This window comes from Onychostoma macrolepis, chromosome 19 (assembly GCF_012432095.1).
Source record: "Onychostoma macrolepis isolate SWU-2019 chromosome 19, ASM1243209v1, whole genome shotgun sequence".
Taxonomy (NCBI): domain Eukaryota; kingdom Metazoa; phylum Chordata; class Actinopteri; order Cypriniformes; family Cyprinidae; genus Onychostoma; species Onychostoma macrolepis.
The window spans coordinates 28,482,316-28,506,992 of NC_081173.1; the positions used below are offsets into that span (position 1 = coordinate 28,482,316).

The following is a 24,677-nucleotide window of genomic DNA, read 5'->3' on the forward strand; positions in this document are numbered from 1 at the left end:
TTGGCAATCGGGTCCTCACACTATACCTTAGAACTGCATTGAGCTCCACATTTAATGATTCAATAAGCTGTTTGTGTGTTGTAATGACGTTTTTAACAACCATTTAAAATATCTCTTGAATAATTTAGTGAATTAAAATATGAAACACTTAAGAAGTGTTTACATGAGTCATATGGATTATTTATATGGTGGTTTGTGTTTCTTCTTGGGTTTTTGATGTAGACTATTGTATTGTGCCAGCATAATTCAGTAGGGTCTTCCTGTCATGAGTTTTTTTTAGTGAAAAAACATTTCATGGTTTCAAAATTCAACTAATTTGACCATATATTATGTTTCTGTTTGCATGTTTACATTCAGAAAGAACATGAGCAATGTAAATGAACATGAATAATGTGAATAACACTTGTTAGCAGCTCTTCAGTATAAAATCGATCTAAACAGTGCACTTTTCTGTGTATAACACTTTTATTTTTGCTAACTGCATTAACACAGTTGATATAACTTGACTATAATGAAATACGCTGTGAGAATCATTGGTTCAGCTTAGTTTCAAAACACATTAAACGCTGACAGATGTTTTTGAATATCACACTGAACATTCACACATTCACATACAACCGACATTAAAACACAACACACAAACATAACTGTAGTGTCACACTCGGTCAAACAAATTCTGATTTTCCCCTAAATTAATCCTTATAAAACTGTGTGTCAGTCTATTTTTGCTCATTTTCAAGTAAGTCTTTAAGTTTTCTCTGCCAGTCTTCAACACATGTGTTTATTGGGGCTCTTGAGCAGGGTTCAGGATGCTGAAAGATCTTGAGGAGATCAGCTTTTATATTGAGTTGACGTGTTATAGGGTCACTGGAGGCCATGTCGGTTAACTCTTGCTCTCTGGTCTTCTGAAAAAAATATGGAATATTGCTGCAAATGATATCTTGTCTAGTGTACAACAACCTGCGGATCTCGTGAATCACAACCATGGCTTTGTCCTCCTTTCTGTCTTTCTCAATGCTTCTCCTCAAACAATCGATTTCATTTGTTATTCTCCTTTGCAGGAACCATTCTGTAAAGAAGCAAAGAATACTGTCAATGCAGAAATGTGATCTATAGTCTTCCTTTAAATCTAAAGAATAGTTAAACTGAGTTCTAGAAAAGAAAAAAAAATGTACATAAAATTATTACAAAGCATGGGATTTGGGCCATTTTTCAGAATGCAATGCTTACGGTACAATGCGAAGCCAGACAGTGAAATCAGCAGAGGCCAGTTCCAGCTCCATTTATCATCACCTTTTCCATTTGCTCTGATATTCATTTGATTTCTTTGTGCATTCAGATTATTCATTTTGACTGAATCGAAAATGAAGAGAAGTCAGAAGAGAACAACATCAGCTTTTATTTGAACATGCTCTCAATTTGTCAAATCGCTTTCACTTTCAGAGAGAAAAAAGAAATCACTGCAAGCAACTACTTGCAACACATTTCCTATACATTAGGTGTGGCTTTATGACTTTACCCACGTCCTATTGGTTTGCATATATATTTTTTATATAAAATGATTTCAGGATTTCATATAATATTAAAGATTAACTTACCTTCCCTTTAAGTATCAGAACAGATGGACAGATACAGTATAATGCTGTGATTCCTCATGAATCTTTTCATGGCTTTTCACCTCAAACTGTTTATTCAGCGCCGGTTAAACTGGTTCTGCAAGTGCAAAGCTTATTTAAATTCCCACCCCCTTTTAAAGACATGAGGTGGCCTGATTTAATTTGTTAAAGAAAGTTTCGCATTGCATTGCTTATAATTCACTTTCCTCTTCTTTTCTTTGCATTTCACTTCTTATAATAAACCTGGCGTCGTGCATTGCTAAATGTTGTTGTCTCTGTGACAAATTGCGTATGTTGCTCTGTTTTATGTCATCTTTTATTAAAGAGTCTAGATGCATAAATGTAATTTTATCTGTATGTAATTAATTAAATCTGTAATTAACATATTAAACCCTCTGATTAATATACTAGGAAAATAAAATGTGAGGGAAATGTCACATTGAGATGGACTGTCATGATCATGCCAACAGTGTCATAATTATATAATATGAATGAGGTATATGGATGAGTATTGTAATTGTTTGGTTAAAAATTCAAATACTCACTACTTGAGCCCTAAAACATATTTTACTACATTTAAATATTTGGCATTTTATTGTGTATGTCCTATTGACAATTACTGTATGTACAAATCTGAATTTGCTCCTCCTACAAAGAAACCACGATAACAACATTGAATCTTATTTAACTTTATTGACATTATTCTTTTTAAAATACATCATTTAAATGATACAGATTCATTTCTGCTCTCCCAATGTCACTCTTTTGTCTGTGAGTTGAGTATAGCCGCCTCAGCTTTCTGGTGTGTTTGAAGAGCGAGCTGCAGCCGCCAGTATTTGAGATACAGCCACATCAGACTCCCATTCCTGTGCTTATCTGTGTTGAGAAAATTGGCACAAGTCTTATCATTCTTAAAAATATCCCTGAGACCTTTGTCCATCTTCAGATGTTCAAGCTCCTGTTTGGCTGTATGAACCAACAGGTCCTTCTCCAGCTCCTGCACCTTCACACGGCGCACCAAAAAACTGCAAAAATCCCACTGCCGATCAATCAACATTTTCTCTACTACATTCAGAGCCTCTGAAGTGCTCTGCTCTTGTTCTTTTTCCTTTTCCAGGGCCTTTTGAAACTCTCTAGATATTTCGTTTTTTATTTCCAGCCTCATGGAATCACATTTTTTCTCAAGTTCCTGATTTTGGGTGTTGATCTTGATTTTGGTTTCCTTGATAATGATTTCCTTTGTTCTGAATTTAAGTCTGATTAACCCTAAGAGAGCACAGGAGAAAGGAAAAAATAAACTTTTACTTGCAGTTCTTCACAATGTGCGTACACACCAGTAAAGCACCCTTAAGGCCAATAGTGTTGTGTAGGACATACGTAAGGCAGCGATTCCCAGCATGGACCCAATCAAGGCATAATTCAACTTGCTGTTACCACCACCATCACCTCTCCCCCAGTCCTGACGATCATTCATGGTATTCATGTGGACAGCAGCTGAAAAATAAACGCATACTTCTAAATCAATATGTGTAAAAGGGAAAGGTTATTGTAAATTCAGACAAACAGGCAGACAGACAGATAGATATATAGATACTGATAAGAGTTTTTATTTGTTAACACAATCACTAGACTAGAATTAGATATGCTGTTGGCATTGACTCAGTTCTGCTCTTGCTTACTTCAACATTAAATTTTAATGACATTAATTGTTTGAATATCATACATTTAACATGTTAGTTCACAGAACTGATGGTGCAACATGGATTGTAAATGCCAGATATTAATGAAGTAGTAAAATTATTTTAACAGTAATGCAAAAGTTCAAGCGGCAGTAAAAAAAAAAAAAGATAAATCAGCAACAGCTCCAAAAAAAAAAAAAACTTCTTGAAAGACCCAATGCATAATGGCATTAAAAAGCAATATATTTTTTTATGTTACACCTAAATTATTTTAGGTCTATTTAATGCAGTATGCTTAAGTAGCTTACCTTGTATTAAGGATCAGAGGAGACTGAAGGACAGAATGATATTATTCCTCTTAAATCCTTTCTTGACTATTGCCTCTCAACTTTTTACTCAGCACTAGTTAAATTGGTTCTGAAAATGTAAAGCATATTTAAGTTTCCACCCCCTTTAGGAGGTATGGATGGCCTGATTGGCTACATTTGTTTCTAAAGATGTGTTTGCATTGCAAAGCTGAGGGACCTGATTGATTTGTTTCTTTACATACAGTGGCCCTTTTTTGAGAAAATTAAATCTGTGATTAACATTTTGTACTCTCAGATTAAATTATTATAAAATTTAAGTTTTTACATCCACACCAGAAAAAGGTCCATCTAAGATTGGCTGCTGCTGACCTTCTGGCATCAATATGCCAACTATGTCAGAATTTGGGTCAGATGGATAAGTGGATGAATGGATAAGTATAAGTATTTAGGTAAATGTTCATAAGTGGTGTGCACAGAACTCCGGATTGGGCAGGGGAGAAATCTCGTTTCGAGGGCAGTATGGCTCCCTCTCAGCAGAAATCGCCTTCCCCTGTTCAGTGTTCAAAAATACTGATCACTTGTGCCTCATGAGTCCTGAAAACATATTTTAACACTGTAAAGGTATATTACTGTGCACATGGTACATACACTTCCTGTATATACAAACCAAAAATGGATACTACACCTAAAAATGAAAGTTTGCTGAAAATGCACTCAACCCTCAGGCCATTCGCAGATGTAGATGAGTTTGTTTCTTTACAGAACAGATCTGGAGAAATTTAGTATCACATGCTCAGCAATTGATCCTCTGCTGTAACAGTCACCGACTGTCACAGTTATGTTCATGTTATGTTCATAATAGCCACTAGGGGGACATGTAGCTGTATTAAAGCTGCAGTCCGTAACTTTTTTGGGTTAAAAATGATCCGAAATCAATATTTGAGCAAGTACATAACTAGCCAGTATACAAAACTATCACCTTACTACGGTACGGGTAGGTTTTCGCGGGAAATTCGAGCATGGCACTGCGTCATTATGTCAAGTCTGTAAACATAAAGAAGTTGTCCCGGCTACTAGGCAACGGCATGTGAGGATCCTGCAGATGATGCATCGTTTATAGCCTTTTCTCAAAAGCTGGAATAATTAAATGTATCATTTTGATGGCAGCCTGTGATCCAGAAAGGATTATGTGTTTATATGAAACACATGTGAATTAAATTAAATTATATTTCAGTTTTAAATGTGCTTCTGATTACAGATAGCCTGGGATTACACAGGATTTGTATTTTAAAGAAAACCAGTTTGAAGAGAGCATAGTTTGCTTTTTGGGTTAAAAGAATTTCTGGTAACACTTTAGAATACTGTTCCATCATTAATGAATAACTACACAAGAACACATGAGTAACGCAATAGTAGCACTCTAGTAACTACTAGTAACTAACAAGAAACTCTGATTAATTAATTAGTAAGTGATAGTGCTTAGTCTAATGTGGTAGTTCACTATTAGCTAATCAATAACTATTACTTTTTCATACCTCCCTAAGAACTACTGTATACAGGTTCATAATTAATATGAATAATACATAATGAATAATTAATTCTAAAGTAAAGGTCATGGTAACCCACTAGTAATGACTCAAGTATTACCAACTTCTTCAGAAGGAATTATTAATTATTTGGATCAGTATTCTAAAGTGAATAACATGATAATTCTCTAGTAATTACTGAAGTCATTGTAAGCTTTTGAGAGTTTTGTAAAGTATTGGATAGTAATTATTCAGGTGGTACTACATCCTTCTTATGGAATTACTAATTATTTGGATCCGTATTCTAAAGTGATGATCGTGATAACTCCCTAGTAATTACTGAAGTCATTGTAAACTTTTGAGTTTTTTTTTTTTTATCAACATTTTTTATTTTTCATACATAACATCCAAAATAAAATAAAACAAACAAACAAAAACACATACTCAATATCTCAAAGTCCAGTCAAAGGGAGGGAGAGAGGGAAGGACAAGAAAAACACAAAAGTCACTCCTTTATACAGTCACGTATATCAAAGAGAAAGCACTGCCAAGCATCAATGGTAGAAGGTTTGGCACCATTGATTCGTGCTGTTGTATGTTCATAAGTCACTATTTGCAGGAGGCTACAGATCCAATATGTTTTTCCACACATGTGCGGTGTAAACCAGTTTTGTATTATTGTCTTCTTCGCAGCTGTAAAACCAGCAAACAACATTCTCTTTTGCATTGAATTTATACAGAGACCAGAATCATCATTAAGAAGACACAAACTTGGATTAACAGACCAATCAATATGCAGTAAGGATGATAAAACCAAGTTTACGTGTGTCCATAGACTGATGACGACAGGACATTCCCAAAACATATGCAGAAAAGTACCTGATGATGTAGTATTACATATATGACAGTTGAGATTCGGTTGTAGTTTCATTTTAAATCTTTTGTAAGGAGTTATGTATGCTCTATGAATGACTTTGAAGTGAATAAGACGATCAGCCAGATTTTTAGATGTTAAACTGAGATTAGACCACACTCTCTCCCAGTCGACAGATAAATTAAGGTCAGATAATTCCCTATTCCAAATACTTTTAATAGAAAGAGGTTTTGTAATGCAATCAATAATTTTATTATATATTAAAGAAACAGACGGCCGACCAACAGATGGTGCAATCCAATCTTGCATAGGATGAGAGGAGATGGGGGATGCCCAAGGAACTCTATACGCTTTGAGAGCAGAACGTAATTGAAGAAAGACAAAATATGCGGATGCTGGTAGACAAAATTTGGTTCTTAATGTCTGAAATGAACATAGGCCCTGGTTATCATATATACCACTGCACGTGTATACACCTAAAGAGGACCAAGAGGGTTGGACATATGGACGATTTCCGCATACAAAATTAAAATTGTGCCATAAAGGTGTACTGTTACAAAATTTAAAGGTTCCTCCTATCCGACGTTCCACCGTTTTCCAGATTTTAATAGAGTTGGCCACAACCGGACCAAATTTATAATTATCCCCTTTTTTCCTGTGCCAGTAAATAACATATCTTGGAGTCTATTTGGTTTAACCTTGTCAGCTTCAATCACTCTCCAAGAAACTGTAGATTGAGGATCAACCCAATTATGAAGAGCCTTAAGCTGGAACGACCAATAATACAGTTCAAAATTTGGTACAGCCAGTCCTCCTGCGCTATTAGGATGTTGTAATGTGGTAAGTTTAATTCTGGGGCATTTATCATTCCAGATAAATTTAGAAATTACGGAGTTGATCTCCTTAAAGTAACCTGGAGGGGGAGAAAGTGGTAGCATAGAGAAAAAAAAATTAAATCGAGGTAACAAATTCATCTTAACAGTGGAGATTCTTCCTTGAAGAGAGACTTTAAGATTCTTCCATCTTTGAATATCATTTTTGACCTTAACTTAAATATTATTAAAATTGTCTCTAGCAATCTTATGAATGTTTTTATATATGGTAATGCACAAATAGATGGAAGATTCCTTAATAGGGATAAATGAGGGAATAGAAGAATTAACTTTAACATTGTTAATTGGCATTAAAGCAGATTTGCTCCAATTTATTTTATATCCTGATAAGCTACTAAAATGATCAAATTCCTTAATTATACTAGAGACTGAAACATCAAAGTGGTCTAAATATAGAATAATATCATCAGCGTATAACGAAATACTATGATTATGATCATGAATCTTAATCGATACTTCAGATTTCCTGATGGCTTGTGCTTAGGGTTCAAGAGATAGACAAAACAATAAGGGGGAAAGCGGACATCCCTGCCTTGTTCCCCGCTGCAAAGGGAACGGGGGGGGGAAATAATATTACCAATTATGACTGATGCTGCAGGTGAGTGGCATAATTTCTTGATCATAGAAATGAAGTGTTCACCGAAGCCGAAACATTGCAGAACTGCCCACATATAATTCCACTCTAGCCTGTCAAAGGCTTTTTCTGCATCAAGTGAAAAGACCGCACAAGGGGTCGGGTGGGAGTCTGCAAAGTCAAGAAAATAAAGGAGTCGACGCATATTGTCAGATGCATTGCGCCCCTTGATAAAACCGGTTTGGTCCTCCTTGATCAGACTATGAATTACCTTCTCCATACGAGAAGCAAAAACTTTAGCATAGATTTTAAGATCACATGGGATAAGCGAAATCGGTCTGTAGCTGGAACAATCTAATGGATCTTTCCCTTTTTTAAGAAGTAATGAAATCAGTGATGTTTTTTGATCTCTATGAAATACCCCATGTTCAATTGCAAAATTAAATGAATTAAGCATAAGTGTCCCTACCAAATCCCAAAATTCTAAATATAATTCAGGGGGGAGACCATCTAGACCCGGCGATTTTCCATTTTGAAGGCTTTTACAGCTTCACGAGAGACGTGAAGCTCCTCCAAACTTAATGGGGCCTCCAAAGATTCTTTATCCACCTGTGAGATCCGAGGCAGTTCCAATTTATCTAAATACTGCTTACAAATTGGTTCATCAAAATCTGTTTCGGCTTTATACAGATTAATGTAAAAACCTTTAAATATGTCATTAATTGCCACAGGTTTCGTGGTGACCTGATCATCCGATGATTTTATTGCGCTAATATATGCCTTAGACTCGCATTCTTTCAACCTAAGGGCCAATAAATGACTAGATCTCTCTGATTCAAAATAATATTTTTGTCTAGTCCTATGTAAAATAAATTCTGCCTTTGAGTGTGAAAGTAAATCATATTCTTCTTTTAAAGAGGACAACTGTGTAGCCTGTTGCTCAGTAAAATGTTGTTTTTGTAGGTTTTGCAATGATTGGATTTTATTTTCTAATTGTGTAAACTGGTGAGTTTTCGCTTTGGCAAGAGTAGAAGAAAAATATATACAGAATCCTCGTATAGCACACTTAGTCGATTCCCACATTATTTGAGGATCCACATCAGAGGGCATATTGATTTCAAGAAATTCCTTAATATATTCTTTTAGTGAAGTAATGAAAGTCTGATTACTTAATAATGATATGTTAAAGCGCCATCTAGGGAACTTGGCTTTAACATCGGAAAGAGGAACACTGCACAACACAGCAGAATGATCAGATAATAAAATTGGTAATATAGAAATGGAGGAATTAGACGAAATTAAGGATGGGCTGAGAAATATGTAGTCTATCCTAGAGAAAGTCTTATGTCTATTAGAAAAAAAAGTGAAGTCCTTAGCTTTAGTATTCTGAATTCTCCAAAGATCGATTAAGTTGTGCTCCATGATAAATTTATTCAGTAATTTAGAGGATGGATTGGCTGTTGTATCAGATTGAGATTTATCCAAAGCAGGATTTATGACAGCATTAAAATCACCACCCACCACTAATGGGCAGTCAGTCTGCTCAAGTAATGTTTTGGAAATCTGTGTAAGGAACTCACTGTCTGTCTCATTCGGACCATAAATAGAGACCAATGCTAACCTATTATTATATATTTTGCATCGGATAAAAACAAATCTACCCTTCTCATCACTACCAAGGTGTTCAATTGTTAAATTTAACTTTCGGTTAACAAGGATAAGCACCCCCTTAGTTTTATTTTGAGCGCAGGAAAAAGCCGCTAATTTAGAATATTTATTCTGAAAACGTGCCACGTCGGATTGTTTTAAATGTGTCTCTTGAATTAGGGAACAGGAAATAGATTTACGGTGTAAATATTCTAACACACGGGTTCGTTTAACAGCAGAATTTAAACCATTCACATTCAGTGATAAAATATTTAGAGTATGCATTGAATATTCATAATCCCAAGATTGTATTCAATAAATGAAAAAAAAAACAGAAGCACTTCCATTCTGTAAATAGCAAACTTTTGAGGTTTTTGTAAGGTTATGGTTAGTAATTAATTTTGTTAGATTTGGTAACACTTAAATCATTACTAGTGGGGGTTACCATGATCTTCACTTTAGAATACTGATCCAAGTAATTAGTAGTTCATTTAGAAGGATGTAGTAACACATGAGTCATTACTATCCAAAACCTTACATATATTCAAAAGCTTACAATGATGTCAGTCAATATTAGGGAGTTATGATGCTTTTCACTTTAGAATACTGATCCAAGTAATTAGTAGTTCCTTCTGAAGAATTTGATAATTCTTGAGTCATTACTAGTGGGTTACCATGATCTTCATTTTAGAATTAATTATACATTATGCATAATTCACATTAATTATGAACCTGTATACAGTAGTTCTTAGTAGTTCTCCAGAATATATATAAAAAATTGTAGTTATTGATTAGCTAATAATGAACTACCAGAGTTTCTTGTTAGGTAATAGTAGTTACTACAATGTTAATAGTGCATTAGTCACTTGTTCCTGTATAGTTATTCATTAACAAAGGATCAGTATTCTAAAGTGTTACCGAATTTCTTAACATGAAATTCGAATGGTATGACAATTTTATATTAGACTGTACAGAAACTGAAATCTACACGCTAATACACACTATACTCATTATAACGCAATGCTGATGTCGTTAACATTAATAATTTGAGAATAAAGTATAACAATAATAATAATTTGCACGGTTTTATGTGATATGAGCTAACTGATTGTTCGATTTTTAATCACCATTGGAAGCGCGATTTATTGTAATGCTTTTTTCCTCAGTTGGTCAGAACAAACGTGGCAGACTCGTTACTTACTTGTTCAGATGGCAATATATGGTAAAAATTCTTATTTGGGTCATATATTCCAATACGTAGGCTAAAATCTGTGATTCTTGAGTACAGTATCCACACCGGTGCGGTGACTGACTGCCACACATTCACCTCAAAACATTAGATTCATGCACGCTAGAGCCGTGCCGAACACCGGATCACAACCCCGCGCACGGAAGATAATTCCGCACAGAGCTGCAATTCCAGGTTTTCAAATAGAGATGGCGACAAAGAGGCAAAACTTACGGACTGCGGCTTTAAATAAAAACAGGAAGTAGTAGAGTAAGTGCTAGGTTCTGTTTGAAACTGCCTCATAGTTGCCGGTGACCTACATCCTAATCCTGTTTGAAAAACCTTTGGTTTTTTTGGATTTGGATTATTTATTCTGTAGCTCTTGAACAAGTATGTGACTACCTCTTTGTGTTTATGGACTGTGGCCTTACTATATTGCTGAAGCTCCTTGGGTGTATTTGGAATGAAATCTTCATGCTGACCAGACATCCAAGTTTAGGACATCATCATCAGCCCTCATAACTCTGCTCATCCACAGATAGGACAGGTTTTATTTCATGAACTGTTTATGATCTCAACCTGCAGTGGACTGTGCTGACCATTTCAATTCCTCACACACACACACAAGCTCATGGCAAACTTGTTGAATTGTACAGTGAGGAAAATAAGTATTTGAACACCCTGCTATTTTGCAAGTTCTCCAACTTAGAAATCATGGAGGGGTCTGAAATTGTCATCGTAGGTGCATGTCCACTGTGAGAGACATAATCTAAAAAAAAAAATCCAGAAATCACAATGTATGATTTTTTAACTATTTATTTGTATGATACAGCTGCAAATAAGTATTTGAACACCTGTCTATCAGCTTGAATTCTGACCCTCAAAGACCTGTTAGTCTGCCTTTAAAATGTCCACCTCCACTCCATTTATTATCCTAAATTAGATGCACCTGTTTGAGGTCGTTAGCTGCATAAAGACACCTGTCCACCCCATACAATCAGTAAGAATCCAACTACTAACATGGCCAATACCAAAGAGCTGTCCAAAGACACTAGAGACAAAATTGTACACCTCCACAAGGCTGGAAAGGGCTACGGGGATTTGCCAAGCAGCTTGGAGAAAAAAGGTCCACTGTTGGAGCAATCATTAGAAAATGGAAGAAGCTAAACATGACTGTCAATCTCCCTCGGACTGGGGCTCCATGCAAGATCTCACCTCGTGGGGTCTCAATGATCCTAAGAAAGGTGAGAAATCAGCCCAGAACTACACGGGAGGAGCTGGTCAATAACCTGAAAAGAGCTGGGACCACCGTTTCCAAGGTTACTGTTGGTAATACACTAAGACGTCATGGTTTGAAATCATGCATGGCACGGAAGGTTCCCCTGCTTAAACCAGGCCTGACTTAAGTTTGCCAATGACCATTTGGATGATCCAGAGGAGTCATGGGAGAAAGTCATGTGGTCAGATGAGACCAAAATAGAACTTTTTGGTCATAATTCCACTAAACGTGTTTGGAGGAAGAAGAATGATGAGTACCATCCCAAGAACACCATCCCTACTGTGAAGCATGGGGTGGTAGCATCATGCTTTGGGGTGTTTTTCTGCACATGGGACAGGGCGACTGCACTGTATTAAGGAGAGGATGACTGGGGCCATGTATTGCGAGATTTTGGGGAACAACCTCCTTCCCTCAGTTAGAGCATTGAAGATGGGTCGAGGCTGGGTCTTCCAACATGACAATGACCCGAAGCACACAGCCAGGATAACCAAGGAGTGGCTCTGTAAGAAGCATATAAAGGTTCTGGCGTGGCCTAGCCAGTCTCCAGACCTAAACCCAATAGAGAATCTTTGGAGGAGCTCAAACTCCGTGTTTCTCAGCGACAGGCCAGAAACCTGACTGATCTAGAGAAGATCTGTGTGGAGGAGTGGGCCAAAATCCCTCCTGCAGTGTGTGCAAACCTGGTGAAAAACTACAGGAAACGTTTGACCTCTGTAATTGCAAACAAAGGCTACTGTACCAAATATTAACATTGATTTTCTCAGGTGTTCAAATACTTATTTGCAGCTGTATCATACAAATAAATAGTTAAAAATCATACATTGTGATTTCTGGATTTTTTTTAGATTATGTCTCTCACAGTGGACATGCACCTACGATGACAATTTCAGACCCCTCCATGATTTCTAAGTGGGAGAACTTGCAAAATAGCAGGGTGTTCAAATACTTATTTTCCTCACTGTATGTATATATTTGTAAATGACTTTCAATATTTGGGGTTTGTGTCTGATAAAATGTGTTTGTTGTTTGAAAACATGCTGAAAGAAACACCATTTTTGTTTGTGCATTGTAACGGGTTGAAGAATCACACGACAAGGTGGGATCAATAAATGCCCCGAAGGGTGCGTTTATTGTGTAAAGTGCCGTGCCAAAGTGCTCGTGTGAGATATCGTCATGCTCCAGGATCCGCTTCTTCCCTCTATCCAAATGGGTGAGTGCTGGGTGTCCGGGTGGTGATTGTGCCTCGGGGCTGGCCAGTCACACACACTGCTATCTTCCCAGTCTGTGCGCGTTGGCGGCTTTTTTGTTTCTCCCCCAAACACTGTGCCATTTTAGCCAGAAACAATGATTTGTAGTTAAAACATCTTAATAGTGGATTTGTTTCTTACAAACACACAGCGTTTCACTTCACACAACATTAATTGATGGACTGGAGTGGTGTGAAGTACTTGTAGATTATTGCAATGATTTAACGTACATTTCTCCAAGTCTGTTCTAATGAAACATATTCTTTTCTGGGCAAACTATTTCTTTAAGTTGCTCATCCCACAAAGAAAACAATGACACACTTGAATCTGACTGTCAATTGTCAATTTATTGACAGTGAGATTTTTTTAAATACATTATTTTAGTGATATAGATTAATTTCTGATCTCCAAATGTCACTCTTTTGTCTGTGTGCCAAACATAGTACCCTCAGCTCTCTGGTGTGTCTGAAGAGTGAGCTGCTGCTTCCAGTATCTGAGATACAGCCACATCAGACTCCCATTCCTGCGCTCATCTGTGTTGAGATACTCAGCACAGCTGCAATCATTCTTAAAAATATCCCTGAGACCGTCCTCCATCTCCAGATGTGCAAGAAGGGGCTCTTTGGCCGTACTAACCAGAAGGTCCTTCTCCATCTCCACCCTCCTCGCACGGGACACCAAAATACTGCAAAAGGCCCTTTGCCTTTCCATCAGCCTGTACTCTATGTCCTTCAGAGCCAGTGAAGCCCTCCACTCTCGCTCCTTCTCCTTTTCCAAGGCCCCGTGGAAGAGTGCACCACCAGGTCCTGTGTAACGCAATCTAGATCTCTCGTTTTCTAGAGCTTCACGTTCCAACCTCATACCTCGGCGTTCCTCCTTGAGCTGCCGACTCTGGGAAGCCAGGGCTTGACGGTAGCCATGCGCCCGCTGCTTTTCTTTCTCTAGATCAAGCTCGAGCTGAGCTGTTTCTCTGCTGTTTTCAGAGACCGTCTGTCGGTATTTCACATCCAGGTCCTTCTGAATTGTCTTTATAGTCTTTTCATACTTGACCTTGGCCTCCTCGATTTCCTTTTGAGACTCCTTGGACCAGATCCATCCTAAGACATAACACAAAACAAAAAAATCAATTATGAAATGCAATTAATCTACGGCAGGGGTGGGCAAACTCGCAGCAAGAAGCTAACAATCTATTGGGTAGAAAGGCACACTGCATCTGCTAGAGAATATTGAGCTGAAGCTTGACTACAAAATTGAAATCGCAAATCAAATCGCAATCGCAATATCTGTCAGAAAAAATGCAATTAGATATTTTCCTCAAAATCGCACAGCCCTAATCTGCAGTGACTGTAAAATGTGTATTTTCGGTATGAAAATTACATATTTTGAGTTTGGTTATTATATAACCCTCCTCAAACCACCCACAGACCCAATTCCCCCCCACCTGCATCCAGCCTCCACTGTCCTCTTTTTGGACAACTGAAATATGGTCACCCCAATTAATCACAGTGTACATGTTACCGAAGCAGTAGTGTTGTGTAGTACATACGAAAGGCAGTGAGTCCCAGGCAACTGGCAAGGAAAGGCAACTGTAAATTCTGACATATTAAATGACTGAAGAAAACAACTGCCTAATTGTAATTCGTAGTGATGCTTTACTGTCCTTATGCAAACAAATTGAAACTGAAGTTGCATTCTCATTCAATACCTAACCAGAAACTTGAGCAGTGCAAGAACTTCCTAGTTGAAATATGACACTTCCTGTTCCAAGGACATCCATACGCGATTTGGCTAGTTACTATTCTTTTATTATGCCATAGTCTGTCTGAATACTCGATTCTGATTGGCTGGCAGGTGTTGATTAAATTCGTTGAACCGCACAGGTAGTTCCAGGTCAGTTTAATCAGGTTCTATCTCAATGCGCTTCCTATAAACATTGTTAACCATAGTAACATACAGTTACAGTTGAATAGTAATACAGACGAAAATAACCGTCATTTTTATCGTTCCAGTCAAATATTGCAGCGCAAATATTATTACCATCTTTTATATGTGAATGCTGGTAAATGACCATGGCATAAACAGGATAATCAATGGCTAGCTGTGCATTAAACGATTTGAATGCACTTCGCGGAGGCAACCACCCTACGGTCATGCATTCAAATCGTTTAATGCAGAGCTAGCCGTTGATTATCCCTTACATAAAGAATGTTTAGCAATAATCATGCAAGCACAATACACATAAATGGAACATCAGATGGCTTTGACCTATAATGTCTCTACAATGTAGTGATGCAGTTAGACAGACCAGGATATTTATATGTACAAATCATACAAATATCTAATTCCGAAACATTTCTAGCATAAACTTACATTGTAAAGAAATTAAAGTTCCATCTTTGATTGTTGAAAGACTTTCTGGTGCATTTCACTTACAGCCAATAAATTTTGCAGTAGCACTTTCATCGGTCAGGCGTGGATCTATTCTGAATGATAATTTTTGACAAAGTTTAATCTAGAAGCAAAGATTCATTTGGTTAACTAAATGTGCATTAATAGTGCTTGTTTAAAATCTCTTAACCTGTGCACAGCGCTCTTTGTTTACATTAGTTCAGAGTTACTGCTAGTTTTAATGTAAAAGAATGCAATTAATTTCATAAACTATACATCATTAAAAAAGTCTAAGACTCAAGCTTCATATCCATCTCGACTTGGTTTTTCATTTACATAACTCCTGGCATAAATTGAGAAATGACTGTCACTGGAAGTTTAAAAAAAGATTAAAAAGTCTTTTTGGTTTAGTTTTGTTGTGGCCACGAGATATTAAGTCGTGGGAACGTGATAATACTGTATGTCATGGCCATGAGTTTAATCATGCATAAACAAACCCGCGTGACCATAGCAACCTGGGATTATCAAAGACTGATCAAATATATTTATCCATCCCACAGTCCGTTGATCGTGTCTTTTTATGTAATATATATGTGTATATTAGGCTATTATTATTATTATAATACAGCCCTGAACGTTAAGATATCGAAATGAAGGGAAAATAAATCAAATAGCCTACATTAACAACGAATATAAAAAATATTACCAATACTAATAAAATACATGGACTTACAAGACTTGTGGGATGGATAAAAATGTTTTCTTGTCGGCCTATTTTATTATACTTTATGTAACATTTATTCATAATAAACTTAATTCGAATGTTGTCTACATCGCGATACAGTCCAGTACGTAGCCTATGGTACACTTCAACCACCAGAGGTCGCTCTATACCTAAAAGCGCCAGCGGGTCAAATTTACCCATGCCATGACTACTGTTTTGATATGGCTAAAAACGTAGTATGTCACTGTATTATGTCATTTCTTAATTTATGCCAGGAGTTATGTAAATGAAAAACGAAGTCGAGATGGATATGAAGCTTGAGTCTCAGACCTTTTTAATGATGTATAGTTTATGAAGTTAATTGCATTCTTTTACATTAAAACTAGCAGTAACTCTGAACTAATGTAAACAAAGAGCGCTGTGCACAGGTTAAGAGATTTTAAACAAGCACTATTAATGCACATTTAGTTAACCAAATGAAACAATACACATTTTAATGCTAAAGTGTACACACATTGAGAGAAATAAACAGCAGATGTTCATATTAACAACTTCTTTAACTTGAGCAAACGCTGCTAATACACATATACATTTGTTAATAAAATGAAAACATGCATGTTTTAAAGCTAGTGAATAAAAGGAAACGATCCACTGCATGCCTCTGCTCAATGATGGTGCCTGGATCAGCTGTGATCTGCGTCTCGGGCCGATGACGTCACTTCCAGGGAGGCATGCCCAGGCCTGTTGGACACGCCCCCGTCCCCTGACTCCACCCCCATGTCAAAACAGCGCCACAAAGTGAGACGCGCAGAAACGAGATTGAGGTCTCTGCAGAGCAAAAGTGGGTGTTTCTGAATTGCTAGGCATTTTCAAGCTGCTGGGTGTTTCTAAATCATGCAATCAAAATGATCCCCCTGACCTAACCCCACCCCTAAACCTACCGTCACTATGACGTCAGCCAATCAAGTAACATGGTCAAAAAACGCCCCGATCTGGTAACTCCCATTACTTTGCTGCAGAGACCTATACTTGGCAGAAACGTGAAGCGCAAAGGGGAAAACGGTATCGCAAGCTCAAACTTGACTTAAACGCAAAATAAAAGCTGCATTGCAAATAAATTAGTAGATATGGCCATGGAAAATATGGATTGCAAAATCATTGCTTTTGCTCTGTTTTATTTATATTTTGCAATTCTTTATTTTTGTTTGCAAAACTTATTTTCTTCTTGCAATACTTTATTTTCTTTTGCATATATATATGCGGCATTAAATTGACTCCATACAATTGCACACATTATGAGTGCGCACAAACAATATCGGAGTGAGATGACAGGCAGTTCATTTGTAGAAGTTAAGCCTATTTGAGAGCAGGGGTGTATTCCAGAAAGCAGGTTGTGTGACATACCTGGGTATGTTTGAGGCTAAGCGAGCGGATAACCTCAGCTTTCGGTTCCAAAATCAGAGGTTACTTTCAGGGTATGTAAGTAACCATAGCAACTTGCTCTCTGAAGATAACCTGCTCAGGAGCAGGTTATGTTCCAGGGTTAGTTCACTTCAGCGCTATCAGAGCATGTATGATCTACTGACGAGCCTTCAGTGGGCGTGACAGATAGCGCACAATATTACATATTATTACAATACAGTTATGTATATAGCCTACTATTGTATGCTATTTTAATGATAAAGCACTAAAATAAGTAATAAATAAGGTTAGCCTATATATTGCTCTAATATGGTTATTATATTTTATTGGCATATATAACAGTTATCTGTATAAATTATAAAACACTATTATGAAAATGTAATGTTTAATTTATTATATTAGCCTATACATATATTTATTACATTTTATATTATCATCTCACACATGGATCGGCATTTTCTATAATGCATTTCTATAATAAAAATACATATCTGATATGACTTAATATATAATTAGCATCAAACAAACAATATAATTCTTATTCTCAAGGATTAAAGATTAAACGGAAAAAAAAATAAAAATGATTGCAAAACCATCAATTAGGTGGCGATATGCACTAAGCATTAGGCCTACATGACCTTTGAACAAAAGAAGAAAGAAGCATTTATGGCGCGCTTATTCTTAGAGTCCGTTTCCATAGTGACTCGTAGATTCGTCGCTCTGTTGAGAATGTCTTGAGTCTTAATCAGGAACATACTCCGAGTTGAATGAACTTACTCCCGGACGTGTTTTTGGAACCACATACCTCGAGTAAGCAAGGTTTGGGGTTAATCAACCGAAAGTTCAGGGTTTATCTGACGGTAAGTTAACCATGCTTTCTGGAATACACCCCTGGCATCCAGTTTTCTGCGATTACATGGCTGTGTTCTCATGTTACAATAAAGCGCACGTGCGGGAATGATAAAGTATGCAGCATACCTGCAATCCCGCGCGGATATTCAGATTCAGACTCTGTAATTGACAGGAGGCGATGCGTTTCAAACTCACTGTCGGAGTAGAGAGCGAGACGCAATGCGTAGGCTATCGGTGTTTATATGGTAGATACTGCGGAAAATAAGTAGTGGAACCGTGTCAGGTATTTCAGTATCGGTATCAAAATATAGATATTTATGACAACACTACCATGCCGTTTTTTTCTCCAAACTTTGACTCCATAGTTACGCGGAGCTCCCTCACTGTCCGATCAGCTCGTGCTGCAGCAGCTGCTTTTCCTGGTTCAGATATCAGGGCTTTTATTGGTCCGTTTGCGATCGAATATCTTTATTGGCTACTGAAATGCCGTCAAAGGTTTGAATATCAATTCAAATTGGGTGTACTCAGTAACGAACTATGATTTAAATGTAACGAAGTAGATTATTTTGCTTAATTTGTACTTAAGTACAAGTAAAAGTACAGCTTTAAAAATGTACTCAAAAAAGTAGGCTACCTGAAAAAACTACTTAATTACAGTAACGTGAGTTTACCTCCACCACTGACATTTAGTCATTTAGCAGACGCTTTTATCCAAAGCGACTTACAAATGAGGACAATGGAAGCAATCAAATTCAACAAAAGAGCAATGATAAGCAAGTGCTATAAGTGCTATAATAAAAAGAAAACAGATATAGAATAGCTAGTGTTAGATGCCTTATTTTGCTTTTGTTCGTTGTATAATAAATAAAAAGAAAACAAATAGATAGAATACAAAAAGATTAGAAAACAGCCGCGAATCATAGTGCGCATCTTATGTGAAAGCACAATGAGCCCGTGCTGCTGCTTCTGCACCGCTCACGGACTGCACTGCAAGCGGATCCTCACTTAATTTTGTTCAGTCTTTGCTGATATACTGCACTCAATTGCCAGACACTATATAAAGATGTGAGAATCAGTGAAGACATCTGCGATTTCGGAGTCGACTCGATAACGAGAGTCGATTCCAGTGCTGCGAGTCGACTCTGACTCTAGAGCTATTCAGAGTCGAGGAATCGACTCTTTTGGAGTCGACTCCCCATCCCTAGTATGGCCCTCATAAGAGAGCACAGGTATTTAAACATTATCCAATTTAATTTAGACAAGACTAATGCATGTTCAAGCTGTCTTGAAAATACCTTGTGCTGACATATCTTAAAATATAATAATGTCATTGTCTTGTCTCAAGATGCACACCAGTAAAGTTCTTGAGGCATTTTTATAAAAGCTATTTAAATATTGTAATTTAACTTAAGCCCGGTACACACCAAGCCGACGGTCGGCCGTTGGGCAGTTTTTGTTCGTCGGCCAACTAAGTTTTCTCAGTGTGTTCTGTGCCGTCGGCTGAAGTTGGTCCTCGTCGGCCCCACAGTCTGCTTTCGTCGCCACTAGTTTGTCGGCGTCGGCTTGGTGTGTACTGGGCTTTAGGCCTAGTACTGACTTCGCTAAACTAAGGCCTGTCTGTGAAACCATGTCTCTATGTTCAAACATAGAAGATATACATGAACAGAACAATTTCCTTGTTCACACCAGATATGTACATACATTTAAATCATTTTATGCACAAAATATGTACACTTATGTCACCTTCACAGCAAAACTCCAGATCAGCAGTACAGTATGCCATGTGGGTTAACTGAGTCCTGTTCTGAGGATGATCACTTTATTGACTGGCACACTGCACAATTAAATGTAAACCCTAAAGTCAGATACCCTAGACTGTAGCTTTAATGTTTGCTCTTCACAGAAAAGTTGTCAACGACAAGCCTGACATCACCCAGATGGTACTTCAGAGTCCAGCTCTTTTTACAGTAAAGCAGGTACGTATAAGTGCATTCATCCCATGTTGTAATTTATTGTAACTACAAGATTCCAATTTGGAAAAGCATTCATGTCCTTGTAGAACTCATAATTGCCATCTGTAAACTGGGAATTTTCTGAGAGCTCCTACTTTTACCACATGACCACTGTACCTGACTGCTGCAGATTAATTTAGGTATCGATAGTGTTGCCATAGAAACGCCCATGAACAGCTCAACGTAGTAGAATGTCACAATGTTGTCCTCTCAGAATTACTGTTACTATGACATGGTGTGAACGCAGCATATAACAGCATTATCTAACTGACTTGATAATGTCGATCTGTTTCTTCTTCTGTTAGGATGCAGCTGACAAGACAGACTCCAGTAAACAGTGCCGATCCTAGACTTCTGGGGGCCCTACTCAAAACATTTGTCCGTGCTTCACTCCATTTCAAATCGCGCTCGCGGAAAGTGCTTGAGAAACAGTATCTCTTCCGCGGTTTGGTATGCTTTCAACTCTTTTTTTTTTTTTTTTGTCTCGAGACTGTATGACATTCTCATTACATGATTTGACTGATTTTTACGTAGAGAGGGTGACAGCGCACCGCATTAAAAGAAATGATCATTCATGTTTTCATAACCGCTGGCCAAACTCAAAAACGAAACTAAAATTAAAACATCTTTGAGAGCAAGGGGGCCCACTGGTGTTTCGGGGGCCCTACGCAGCTTGCGTATTCTGCGTATAGGGAGGATCGGCTCTGCCAGTAAGAAACCACAGCATTGATCAAGAAAATCCACAGCTAAACCCATGGGTGGGAATCATCTTGGAAGAAAGTTTGGCAATGGATGAACTGACCAATCTCAGCCCTTCTATTCCATTTTTTTTCACTGATTTATGTCCTGCACCTGGACCACCCTAAGTGTATGAAAAGCACTTGATATTTTATTCAGAAGGTAATGCTCAACCGAGGAAAAGGTGAGCTTACACCTAAAATTCATTACTCGGAGTTGTTGTGATTCTGAGATAGACTGTTTATGTGCTTATTAACAATAAGTTAACTTGTTAATCTAGTTTTTTCATGTTTTATGTGGAAATGTTTCCAGGATATGAAAAATGCATGCAAATTAACATTTGGAATTGAATTAAAATAAGACAGAAAATTGCATGAATGTTCCTTTATTTTTGTGCTTTTTTCTTAATTTTCTAGTTTAACAAATTGGAAAACTAAAACAACTAATGTAGATTTAACTTGGAAATTAGTAAATTAAACTTAGGTGTAATAACTGCAAATTAATTGACATTACAAAAGTTAAATGAACTGAACTTTGTAATTAATATTAGTAATTAATAAAGTTAAACTAAAAATTCGCATTACTTAATTTTTGTTTAGGGCAACCAATTTCCTCAAGTTTTTAAAGTAAATTCAACGTATCTATCCAGGTTTAGAGTGCACAACTAGGTGTGGTAACTTTATATCTACATGCCCCAACACATAATGGCATGCATAGGCTTTTTTTATGTTACACCTAAATAACTTCAGGTGTACATATAATGCAGTATGCTTAAGTAGCTTACCTTGTCTTTAAGGATCAAAAGAGACTGAAGGACAGAATGATATTATAGACTTGGTCGGCATTGCTGGGAACGCCCACAAAAACGTCATATCCGTTTATGCCGTGGGGGAAAACAAACCATTCGAATTAATGCGCGGAGACCATGTTAGGTGCTTGATCTTTACTTTTTGTTATGATTTCGATTGATTTTTTTCTTGGTGCAATGCCGAAAAGTTGTTTTGTGGCGTTCTTTACCTCTAATAAATTTTAAAAAATCCCAATCTGAAGATTTATATACTGCTGAATAAACACACGGAGGTAGCACAATCTGAGCGGGTAGCACACAACATCAGAACTCCGACAGCAGAATTGAAAATAAAAACAAGTCAGAAGAGAATAACAGCTTTTATTTCTACAAACAATTTGTCAAATCACTTTCACTTTCACAGATAGAAAAAAACATTTCACTGCAAGCAACTTCTTGCAACATGTTCCTACGCATTAGGTGTGGCTTTATGTCTTTACCCAACTCGTATTGGTATGCATACTGTATATATTTTTTTATCTTAGACTTAAATTCTTTCAGGCCTTCATATAATATGTCAGATTAATTTACCTTCCCTTACAGATATAATGCTGTGATTTCTCATGAATCTTTTTACCTTGAAGCTGGCGTGATTTTATTTGTTAAAGAATGTTTTGCAGTGCATTACTGAAAATTCAGTCAGGGATTTTGTTTCTTTTAATTTAAGTGCAGAGGCAGACAGTAGTGAAGTATTTTTACTCTGCTTTAAAAGTACTTTTCAAGTGTACTTTATCAGTGTTTTCTTTAGAAAACTTTACTTCACAACATTCCAAAGCATAATATTGTACTTTTTACTGCACTACATTTCATGTTAAATATATTTTAATACTTAATTACATCAGAAATCTAGTACTTTCTTACTTTTACTCCAGTAAAAGTAGTTCAAAGATTTACTTGAGTACAAGAAAGTGCTAATGTTCTAAAGTATTAAAGGTAAAAAAATGTTTTTAAAAAATGACAACTTATATTTATGAAATTTAGTGCAGTAAAAAAGTATGACATTATGCTTTGGAATGTAGTGAAGTAAAAGTTTTCCAAAGAAAAACACTGATAAAGTACAGATACTTTTTAAATTTTCTTGAGTAAAGTATAAAATACTTCACTACTGTTCACTTCTGTTTAAGTGTCACTTACTGTCTTCTTTTTTGTTTGTTTGTTTGTTGTTGATGTCGTTGTTTTGCATTTCAGCTCTTATAATTAACCTGGCGTTGTGCATGAATGTTGTTGTCTCTGTGACAAATTGCTTATGTTCCTCTGTTTTATGTCACCTTTTATAAACGATCTAGATGCTTAAAGGGAAATTGAATCTGTGATTACCATATTACACCCTCTGATTAACATACTAGAATATAAAATTAGAGGATTTCCATCCACACCAAGAAAAGTTCACACTGAGATGGACTGTTTTTCATAATTATATAAGATGCATGAGGTAAATGGATGAGTATTGTAAATGTTTGGTTAAATATTCAAATACTCACTACTTAAGCCCTAAAAACATATTTTACAGTTAAATATTTGGTATTTTATTGTGTACATCGTATTGACATTTACTGTAAGTACAAATCTGAATTTGCTCCTCCCACAAAGAAACCGATAAAACACAAAATTGAATCTCATTAACTTTATTGATAATAAGATCTTTTAAAACACATCATTTTAGTGACATAGATTCAGTTCTGCTCTCTCACTTTTTTGTGTGTGTCGAGTACAGCAGCCTCAGCTCTCTGGTGTGTTTGAAGAGTGAGCAGCAGCTGCCAGTATCTGAGATACAGCCACATCAGACATCCATTTCTCCGGGGATCTGTGTTGAGATACTCGGCACAACTGCGATCATTCTTAAAAATATCCCTGAGACCGTCTTCCATTTTCAGCTGTGCAAGAAGGGACTGTTTGGCTGCAAAATTCAATAGTTCGTCCTCCATCTTCACATTCCATGAATAATGCACCAAATTACTACAAAACATCTCTTGCCTTTTCATCAGCCTGTACTCTACTTCTTTCAGAACTGATGAAGCAGTCTGCTCTTTCTCTTTTTCCTTTTCCAGGGCCTCTTGAAACTGTCTAGATATTTTGTTTTCTGTTTCCATCCTAATGCGACAACGTTCTTCCTTAAATTTTTGATTCTGGGATGCCAGGGCTTCCGTTATTTTCTTTTGAAACTGCTTGGACCAAATCCACCCTAAGAGAGCACAGGTAAAAGGAAAAAAATAAACTTTTACTTGCAATTAATCACAATGTACATGGTACTGAAGCAGTAGTGTTGTGTAGTACATACGAAAGGCAGCGAGTCCCAGCATGGGCACCAAGAGGGCATAGTTCCACTTGCTGCTGTCACCACCATCACCCTGCCTCTCTGGCCTTATATTCCAGTCCTGAGGATCATTCAGGTTATTCATGTGGACTGCAGCTGAAAAATAAGTGCATACTTCTAAATCAGTATGTAAAAGGGAAAGGCTATTGTAAATTCAGATAGACCAACCGACAAGATAGATAGATACTGATAAGAGCAGCTATTTATTTATTTGTTGTTAACACAATCACTAGACAAGAATGCTGTTGCCATTGACTCAGTTCTGCTCTTGCTTAGTTCAACATAGCATATTAAATTAAATTAATTGTTTGAATATCATACACTTAAACATATTAGTTCACAGAACTGATGGTAAATATCAGATATTAATGTAGTCATATTTTTTACTGTAATGCAAAAGTTTAAGTGGCAGATCAGGTGGAATATTATAAAAGATAAATAAGTTAGAGAATGACATCAGTTCAATGCTTTTGTTTGCTTGTTTCATGAATGAAATAAACCCCATCGAA

The 24,677-nt window shown here is 36.9% G+C and overlaps 1 protein-coding gene and 3 long non-coding RNA genes across 5 annotated transcripts; 1 reads left to right on the top strand and 3 right to left on the bottom strand.

The window, feature by feature from the left end:
* Positions 1-465: 465 nt before the first annotated feature.
* On the bottom strand, positions 466-1,691 carry LOC131526460 (uncharacterized). Its single transcript, XR_009267456.1, has 3 exons — positions 1,599-1,691; positions 1,231-1,353; positions 466-1,069 (listed from the first exon to the last, which is right to left on the bottom strand). It is a non-coding gene; the product is annotated as an uncharacterized LOC131526460 (long non-coding RNA).
* Positions 1,692-12,752: 11,061 nt separating this feature from the next.
* Positions 12,753-24,469, bottom strand: LOC131525786 (coiled-coil domain-containing protein 127-like). The gene is made up of 2 exons (XM_058753734.1): positions 24,133-24,469; positions 12,753-13,968 (listed from the first exon to the last, which is right to left on the bottom strand). The coding sequence occupies exons 1-2, from the start codon at positions 24,251-24,253 to the stop codon at positions 13,286-13,288; spliced, it is 804 nt and encodes a 267-aa protein (XP_058609717.1). The 5' UTR covers positions 24,254-24,469; the 3' UTR covers positions 12,753-13,285.
* Positions 16,647-18,877, bottom strand: LOC131525267 (uncharacterized). 2 transcript variants are annotated; one of them, XR_009267168.1, is made up of 4 exons: positions 18,588-18,877; positions 18,384-18,509; positions 16,925-17,006; positions 16,647-16,811 (listed from the first exon to the last, which is right to left on the bottom strand). It is a non-coding gene; the product is annotated as an uncharacterized LOC131525267 (long non-coding RNA). The 2 variants fall into 2 exon arrangements; XR_009267169.1 differs by lacking the exon at positions 16,925-17,006.
* On the top strand, positions 17,982-21,333 carry LOC131525787 (uncharacterized). Its single transcript, XR_009267280.1, has 3 exons — positions 17,982-18,265; positions 20,161-20,233; positions 20,575-21,333. It is a non-coding gene; the product is annotated as an uncharacterized LOC131525787 (long non-coding RNA).
* Positions 24,470-24,677: the final 208 nt, after the last annotated feature.